The sequence below is a fragment of the Neophocaena asiaeorientalis genome, unplaced genomic scaffold, assembly GCF_003031525.2.
Source record: "Neophocaena asiaeorientalis asiaeorientalis breed wild unplaced genomic scaffold, Neophocaena_asiaeorientalis_V1.1 scaffold46, whole genome shotgun sequence".
Taxonomy (NCBI): Eukaryota; Metazoa; Chordata; class Mammalia; order Artiodactyla; family Phocoenidae; genus Neophocaena; species Neophocaena asiaeorientalis.
This window is the reverse complement of record NW_020175393.1, coordinates 1,541,234-1,549,925: the sequence shown is the minus strand read 5'-3', so window position 1 is coordinate 1,549,925 and position 8,692 is coordinate 1,541,234. Positions and strand designations below refer to the sequence as shown.

The 8,692-nt window shown below is 58.5% G+C and overlaps 1 protein-coding gene across 2 annotated transcripts; it reads left to right on the top strand.

The window, feature by feature from the left end:
• Positions 1–736: 736 nt before the first annotated feature.
• Positions 737–7,152, top strand: BAK1 (BCL2 antagonist/killer 1). 2 transcript variants are annotated; one of them, XM_024766317.1, is made up of 6 exons: positions 737–967; positions 2,814–2,916; positions 3,769–3,904; positions 4,226–4,369; positions 5,477–5,657; positions 5,784–7,152. In XM_024766317.1, exons 2-6 carry the CDS (start codon positions 2,847–2,849, stop codon positions 5,886–5,888), a joined length of 636 nt encoding a protein of 211 aa, XP_024622085.1. In that variant the 5' UTR covers positions 737–967; positions 2,814–2,846; the 3' UTR covers positions 5,889–7,152. The 2 variants fall into 2 exon arrangements, with proteins under 2 accessions (XP_024622085.1, XP_024622084.1); XM_024766316.1 differs by lacking the exons at positions 737–967; positions 2,814–2,916 and having other exon boundaries at positions 3,782–4,369.
• Positions 7,153–8,692: the final 1,540 nt, after the last annotated feature.

The window sequence follows — 8,692 nt, the reverse complement described above, 5'->3', positions numbered from 1 at the left end:
CCTGGGGAGCCAGCCTGAAGGGGGAGGGGGTTGGCGAGGCTCCAGGAAACACCAGGGTGGGGGGCAGGCAGAGGTGGCTGGAGAGCCCCAACTCTGAGAATGGGGTGTAGGCACACAGCTCTCTCCAGGCCTGTCCTTCCCTGGCTGCGGTAGCTTCTGTCCTTGAGAACCATTCAATCCCTGAAGCCAGAGAGTCTCTGTCCTCCCTCCTCTCTCTCCTCTCAGTACCCAGCTGGCACATGCCCACCTGGTAGCACAGACCCACTGTGTGTTCATGTTTACCTGCCTATCACATTCAGGATTTTTCTCTCTGCAGACCACCGAGGTGCTTGCGCGTTGAATCTCAATTTAGATTATTATTCCTCCCGGCACCTACACACCTGATTATAAACCCAGCTCAGTGACCTTGGGCAAGGTTCCGTCAACCAGCTGAGCCTCAGTTTGTTCAGCCCTAAGATGGGTGTGGTCCACTGCACTTACTTCCAAGGGTTGTTCCAAAGAGGTTTTAAAGTGCCTGGTACACAGTGGCGCTTAAGAAACCTCGCCATCCTGGCTTTTTTATTGACATTGATGGAAGCAGGGGAAAGATCAAGGATGAGGACTGGGAATCAACGGTGGGAAAAGCAGTGGGGGAGGGGGAGCCGCTCTGCCTGGGTGGGAGCCGCTCTCTCCGCCTGGGAGCCCTGTAGGCTGGGGCATCTGCATCCGGCGGCCACAGAGCAACTTCCTCTAGAGGGAGCTGATTGGAGCCGGGAACCGCCGGCACCTCTATGATCGCTGCAGCCTCGCGGGTCCCTAGGGCCGTGCTGGGACCAGCAGAGGCTGCATCCAGACACCAGGAATTCACTGACGCCCCTTCCTGGGAGCCAGACCTGGGTACCTGACCCTGGGAGCAGCCACTGGCTCCTCAGGATCTCCAGCCTCTGCCCTGCTGAGCCGTCCCGGGCCTGGGCCAGGGTCCGGGCAGGTAAGCCGGGAAGGTCCTGCCCATGCTCCCCACTCTCGGCAGCCCCAGGCCCAGGGTGAGGCAGGGAGCCCGCAGGGAGCCCGGTGGGGAGGGGGAGGCCTCGAGGCTTGTCTGGGCAGCTCCACCAACTCCTGCTCAGGGCCTGATCCGGCCGGGGCTCCCTCTGGCTGCTCCTCAGACAGCTCTTGGCCTGGCCCTGGTGCCAGAGAATCGGGTGCTAAAGAACCAGGTTCTTTAGCAGTCTGGGGGATGGGAGTGGAGGTCAGAGCCAAGGTCAAGGGCAGGGGGAGAACTTTCACAGCACTTCCTGCTGTCCTCAGACTAGGTCTGCAGCAGGGCTAGGTCTGCATCTCCCCCCCGCCCCGGGAAACATCCTGGGCCCAGCAAACCCTGCAGGTGGGGCACAGTGGACTCTCCCTACCAGGAAGTCAGGCCACTTGGATGGGGGCAGAGGTAGACCCAGGTTGGCATAGGCCTCTGGCCCTGGGGCCGGTTCTGAGGCTCCACTTTCTCCCCAGCACTGAGCCCCAGGGGTAGCGGTAGAGGCAGTCGAGATGCAATCAGCATCCTCCAGCCCTGCTGTCCTGGGGGCACTGGGTTTCGGAGACCAAGGGAGAGAGGAAGGTACCTTGCTCAGGAAGAAGCTTCTGGGATGGGGGTGTGCCAGGCAAAGGTCTGTCTTAAGGAGTCTGAGCACCCAGGGGTGGAGGAGGGGAGAGTTGGTCTTCTCCCTCTCCCTGCCCTGAGACAGTGAGGGGGTGGAGAGCACAGGTGGTCCGGACTTTCCCCACCCTTCTCCTCAGGCACTTTCGAAAATGGCCCCAGGCCTGAGAGGGAAGGTGGGGGGAGGGTACACAGGCCCTCCCAGGGAGAAGAGGAGGGTGGCTTCCCGCCTGGGTGATGGAGGCAGCTTTGGGGTGGGGGGAAGTGAAGGGGGTGCAAATTGAAAGTGAAATAGCTTATGTCCAGGAAATACTCCCTCTGTGGAGGTTTACAGAGCATACTGGGGTTGTGGCCAGGACTGGGCAAAGGAGGAAAATAGGGGCTGGAGACAGGAGAGCAAGGGGTACATGTGATTTCCTCAACCACCTGCTAGGCAGAAATGTGAAGATCACAGGCGGGACGCAAACAAAGGAAGTTTCCCCGGAAAGGACACCCTCTAAGGTCCACAAACTGAAAAATAAATCTGAAATGAGTGCTGAGTGGAGGACTGACTCGTGGAAATTCAAATAACCAACCTGACTCCTTGACTAGCTCTGTGGCCTTGGGCACTAACTTCTTTGTGCCTCCCTTTTCCCACCTGTAAAATGGGTATGACATTGCTTACCCTGCCAGGTTAATGTGTTCTTTCCATGTCCCACACTCCCTGGGGAGTACTTGAACATACATGGTAGAAGTATACCATAGGCACTCAGGAAATGCTTGCGGCTAACAGGCCTGAGTTGGAAAACAGGTGTGTTCTGACTAGCCAAGGGGAAGTGGAACCTTCGGGGACGGGCTTCGTGGGTCATTGGCTGGAAGGTGGCAAGTCTGCAGTAAGCGTGTGCTGGGTAGGGTGCAGGAGGCCCCAGAGCAGCAGAAGGAACCCCAGCTTCTGAAACTCGCCTCCCAGTGCGACTAGAGATCCACTCGGGCACTGCTGCGGCCACCCCTCCCTGGGCCCTGGCTGACCCCTGGGTGGGAATCTTGGCTGCCAGGCCTTTCTCACTCCCAGTCTCCTTGAAGAACTGCCAGTGAAATAGTAAGTTCTTAGGACGGTGCGGTCTTTCAGGAGTGGGGGTCCCCTCCCTCCGTGTGCTGTTGGAACCTCTGGTCCCCATCTCTGCTTTCCTACCCACCCCCACAGGCTAACACTGCCCTTCCTGCCAAGACCTGAGAAATGGCATCCGGACAAGGCCCAGGTCCTCCCAGGCAGGGGTGCGAAGAACCTGACCCCTCCTCCACTTCGGGTAACTGTCTTTCTGCCCCCTCACCCCTCCCATAACCACCAGGGCCATCTGTGAGGGTGGAGAGAGCAGATGTGGACAAGCCGGGCAAGATTTAAAGGCAGGCTCTCCCGCCTCAGTTTCCTCACCTTGGGCAAAGGAGAAAAGCATCTCCCTACCCAATGCAGGCAGGGGGGAAGCAGTGGGGGGTGCAGAGGCTGGGGGAGGCGGGGCAGTGAGCATGAGGTGGGCACCCTGCCATCTGCGAGGAGGAGGAAAGAAGAGTGGGGCCTGGCTGCCCTATCCCTGCCCTGGGAGAAATAAGGAAGTAAATCCACCTATCACCGAGTCAGGTCTGCTTAACAGGGAGAGGGATTGTTAATGACTTTGGGGAGGAAGTAAAATGGCTGTCCCTCTTTCCTCTTCCAAGGGGAACGTCAGGGACGCCTGCAGCTCGCGGCCCAGCACAGGCTGTTCCCTGGACTTTGGGTTCAGTCCCAGGTCTGTCACTATTTCCCGATGTGGCTTTTCTGGGCTACAATTTCAAATTCTGTCTCCCACGTTCCCTAAGCCATAAGGGCTCGGTGCCTTGGACAAACTAAAATAAAGTCGGGGACCCAAATGCCTGGGATTCTATCCTGGCTGCACCGCTCTCTCCAGCTGTACACGCTTGTGCAAGCTATGTAAACACTGCACCTCAGTTTCCCCATCCGTAAACTGGGGCTCACCTATTCCACAGGCAGCTGTGACAAGAATCCTCTTTTCAGTGTCCGCCCTAGGTGGTAACTAAGGGCTAGAGGAGGGACACCTCTGTCCACAGGCAGAGTGAACCATCCCCAGAGCACTTCCTCCCTGACTCCTGGCTTTGATCCTCAGAGGAGCAGGTAGCCCGGGACACGGAGGAGGTTTTCCGCAGCTACGTCTTTTACCGCCATCAGCAGGAGCAGGAGGCTGAGGGGGCGGCTGCGCCCACTGACCCAGAAATGGTCACCTTGTCCCTAGAACCTAGCAGGTGAGCAGCAGCCCCCTGGGCCCACGGGGACATGTTCAGGGAGATGGAGGCTCATGTGGGGTCACCATGCAGGTCCTGGGAGCTGGACAGGCCTGGGGGTTTTTCCCACTGCTGCTCCTTTTTCATGTGGGTTCCCACCCCCATCCGGGACCTGGCACCCTTTTCAGCACATGCCTGCCCCTTGTCCCTGGGCCCAGCCCTCGTGTCTGAGAACGCGGTCGGGACGGCCAAGGAGGGGGGCCCAAGGCTGGGGCATCTCGGCGAGGAGCCCTTCGCCATGAGCCCAGGCCCCAGCTCATCTGCTGCCTACCGTTCCTTGAGCACCATGGGGCAGGTGGGTCGCCAGCTGGCCATCATCGGGGATGACATCAACCGGCGCTACGACTCCGAGTTCCAGGCCATGTTGCAGCACCTACAGCCAACAGCAGAGAACGCCTATGAGTATTTCACCAAGATCGCCTCAAGGTAGCTCTGGCCACTGCCTCTCCGCTGTGCCGTCACCACCGTGCCAGGCCCTGCCCATGGGATGGGGGACACACTTCTCTGTCGGTGCCAGAAGACGTGTTTGCCGTCCCCGTGTCTGCTGTTAACTCACGCGGGGCCTTGGGCCCCTGTCTTTCTCTTTCTGAGCCCAGACTCTTCATCTCTGCATAAGCGCACAGCCCCTGTTAACTCTGGCCCCGAGGACTTGACCTGTTAGATCAGGGCTATAGAGGGGCTCGCGGTAGGGGTGTCCCCAGAGCTCCCCAGCCCAGCTTGGGACATGGCTGTCCGGACACGGCTGGGACACATTTCACACCAAAGATGGTTGCTGGCTCTGGCTTCAGCCCACCAGGTCCTGGAAATGGCTTCCAGATGCTATAATCTGGTGTCAGACAGGCAGTGGTTAAAGAAACCAGCAGCCTGGGCAAATCTCAGCTTTGCCATTTACCGGCTTTGCGAAACTTCCTAGCCTTCAGTTTCCTGGTCCGTAAAATAGGGGAAATATGCTTAGAACAGTGTCTGCACTTAAAGGTGTTAGCTGTTGTCACCATCTGGGTTAAAGAGGTCAGTCTCAGGGTAGGTTCGAGGCTGAGGGTGAAGGCAGGAGTAGCCGACAGATGCAGAATTAGTGCTCGGAGCTGAAACATCCTGCCTGTGTCCTGAGAGGCCACCGCCCACTCAGCTGTGATTCCAGGACTGGACTGTCCTAACCTCCTCTTCTGTCCTTTTCTCTCTGCTGTCCCTCGGGCTGCCAGGCCAGCAGCAATGCCCACAGGTAATCTCCCTGCTGCCTCCGTCTGCTCGCTCTGCCCTCCACGCTCTCTGTGCCCCTTTGCTCCCCCAGCCCTGGGGCCACAGCCCCAGCAGCAGCATCCCATTCATCTGCCCTCTGAGCTTTCTCCTTTCACAGAGACACGGGCTCTAACCAAATTGAGGCCAGGCTGGGGCAGCCTCTACCACCTCCATTCACAGCTAAGCCATTTTGCTTTCCGGCTGGGAGAGGGGTAGGGGTCTCCAAGGGGGTGGGAGAGGCAAACAGATGAAGGGCCCTCTAGAGGTCTCCACTGACTGTATCTCCTCGGCCCACAGCCTGTTTGAGAGCGGCATCAACTGGGGCCGAGTGGTGGCTCTGCTGGGCTTTGGCTACCGCCTGGCCCTCCACGTCTACCAGCGCGGCCTGACTGGCTTCCTGGGCCAGGTGACCCGCTTCGTGGCCGACTTCATGTTGCATCACTGCATTGCCCGGTGGATCGCACAGAGGGGTGGCTGGGTGAGTGCCCAAGCATTGACCACCTCCTCCCTGCTGCTAGGGCCACCCCTCTCCCAGCCCCACCCCAGTCCCCAGGAGCCGAATATGCCGCCAGCCCCCCTGTGACCACTCTGTCTCTCCTGGCAGGTGGCAGCCCTGGACTTGGGAAACGGTCCCATCCGGAATGTGCTGATAGTTCTGGCTGTGGCTTTGTTGGGCCAGTTTGTGGTACGAAGATTTTTCAAGTCATGACTCCTGGAGGGGTCCTCTGGGGTCTTGAGACCCCTGCGTGGACTTTGGCCCAGTCTTCTCCCTTCACCTCCTCCCCTGCAGGGGTCCCCTCCTTAAGAGCACAGAAGCTTTAGCAAGTGGGCACTCCAGGTTTGGAGGGTCCCTGCCCAGGGGTCCATCAGACTGCACGGGTGCCCCAACACTGCATGGTGCTAAAGGGCCCCCTCTCAGAGAGGGGCTAGGCCCCCTCCCTTAGCTCTCTGGGACCCCCTCAGCCCTGTCTACTGGGTTTTGGGGAGATGATAAGTTGGGGAAGCAAGAGGCTAGGAGCCGCTTCTCCCCAAGGAGTTGTTAACGGTTTTAGCTTTTTATAATATCCTTGGGGGGACACTCCCCCCCTCCGATTCCCACCTCTCTACCCAAAGCCAGGACGTCTGGGGTGTGGGGGTTAATAGCCCTACCCTTTCCCAGGATTCAGCTGTTCTGGAAGGTCAGAGCTTAAATGCTGGGCCTGGAGCTCAGTCCTGGCCCTTCCTAAACATCATGTCCCCCAGGAACAGGACCAGTGGGGGGTGGAGACGAGGTATGGCTCAGCTCTCCTCCCCGCCCCGCTCCCACTGCCCCATATTGCCTTTGCAGCTGGACTCTCAGGGATTCTGGGGGTGCAGTGGGGGTGGAGTAGGGGTGCAGACCATCGGCACCTTCCAAGCCTGCCTCCTGAGGCCCTCATTCTCTCCCTTCCCCTCACCTATTACCACTTGCTCCCCACACCCACCCCATACCCCTGCTCACTACAAGTGAAGCTCGCCCCACCCCCATCACTCCAGAAAAGGCAGGCAGGGGGCTTGCGTGAGTGCAGTGCTGAGGCCCCCTCCTCGCCCAGACTACAGGGTTTAGGACTGCAGTTTTGTTATGGTCAGGGAAAGGGGGTAGGGAGCTCAACTTGAAGTTTCTGAGTGAGAGAAGGGCTATTAACACCCCTAGGAATCCCAGGGTTGGGAGCCGCCCTCGTGGCCTGGGCACAGTGTAGTCTGGGGTTACGGATAGAGGAACTGTGAATATTTGAACTCTACCCCCAGTCTCTACACTCCTCACTCCACACCTGCCCAAGCCTCTCCTGATGGGTGGGGTAGGAGTGCCTCGTCTACCTTGTACAGCCTAGGGGTTTGGAGGTCAGGGGAGAGGAGTTCTTGATGAAGCCAAATGCAGGGAGGGGGTGCAGATGGAGCCAGCTGGCCACCTCCCACCCTCTGAGTGTGTCTGAAAATAAACTGCAATCCCTCCACTCCCACTTGATCATTTTTGTCTCCTCTGCTACCCTTCTCTCCATCAGGCTGGACGGGGAACCTGGGCACGCCTGGCTTTCACCTGGTTTTTACTGACAGGTCTCATCTCGGACCTCCTGAATCCTGTGGAGGGCTGGGTGTGTTTCTCCAGCCTCCTAGAAGGCCTTGGCCCCTCCCCACTCTTCTCCAGCCCCTTCTCCAGGAACTACCCTCATTTCTTTGGGTTCCAGGCAAGTTTCCCATCCCCACAGAGAGTCAGGGGTCTCCAAACTGCTAGGCTCTGGCTGCAGAGCTGGTGGGGCAGCTGCACCTGCCTGGGGACCTCCACAGGCCTGGCCTGAATCCCTCTCCGTTGCGGGGGCCACCACCCACGCTTGGCTCCACCTGGGACACAGTGTCCCGGCTCCCTCTTCCCGATGTCCCCCACAGCTAGCACACACACAGGGCTTTTCATTCTAGGAGTTTTGTGCTGCATGGGAGTCCCTATGGGGACACAGCCAGGGGTGATAAAAATAACAAGCACGGGGGCGTTTAAATGTTCCAAAATCTACAAAGTCTTTCCAGTCCTGGGCACCCTGGTCTGTTTTCTGACACCCTTCCAAAGCGGTCACATGCAAGTCCTAAAGGATTCAGGCTTCTTTTTCACTCCCCCGAGGGCATCTTGCCAATCCCCTGGGCCCTCTGACTTGGTCTTCAAAGAGCCCACGTACTGACTGCAGTCATAGGGAGGGCGCCCCTGCAGCAGTGGTGGCTGAAAGGGTGGTGGATACAAGGCCCCTTGCAATTTCCTGCAGGAAAAGCTCGGAGACGACATTTATGGAACATACTCTGTGCCGGGCTTTATGCTGAGAATTTATCATACATGCCCAATCAGTAGGTATTATAGCTGGTGACCGGGAATAGGGGGGGCCCTAAACTCCCACTTTACAGATACGGAAACTGAGGTACCTGTCCAGAGTTACCAGGTAGAAAGGTTGGGGAGCTGGCACTTGCCACCAGGATACTGGCTCGAGGTTTTACATGGAGGCGGGAAGGGTGGGGGCTGGGGCCGTTGGTCTTGAGCACAGGTCTGCCAAGGGGTGAGGCGGTGGAGGTAGCCTACACGCTACGTGCGGGAACCGCGCGACCCCTCTGAGAACGCCGGGAGGTGAGGCGGCTGCCCGGGTCAAAGATGGCCGCTACTGCATCAGGCACGCAAGCGTGCCCTCTCGTGGGCAGGGCCTCGGTGCGCACCTCTCACCCCCTCCCCGCGGGAGGCTGGAAAAAAGGTGGGCCCTGGTGGCAGCTGTGTGTCCTCTGCCCCTGTAAGAAAGGCGTTAGAACTCTATCCTGGAAGGCGTGGGGAGCCCCATAAGGTTTTGGCCTGCGTCTAGCCTTCCACTCCACCCTCTATTCTGCCAGGACGAAGTTGCCAAAACAGAAATCTAAATACATCCCGGAGCTGTGAGGCGTGAGAACTTAGGAGGGACAGAATAAGGCAGGGAGCAGATGGGCTCTGCAGGTATTAAGGAAGTTAAATCAAATTCTTCTCAAGATTTG

Bases quoted from the DNA above. Each gene is read 5' to 3' on its own strand.
- BAK1 (XM_024766316.1), top strand. From the start codon at position 3,936: ATGTTCAGGGAGATGGAGGCTCATGTGGGGTCACCATGCAGGTCCTGG. The intron at 4,370-5,476 runs GTAGCTCTGGCC...CTCGGCCCACAG, and splicing joins TTCACCAAGATCGCCTCAAG to CCTGTTTGAGAGCGGCATCA. The intron at 5,658-5,783 runs GTGAGTGCCCAA...CTCTCCTGGCAG, and splicing joins TCGCACAGAGGGGTGGCTGG to GTGGCAGCCCTGGACTTGGG.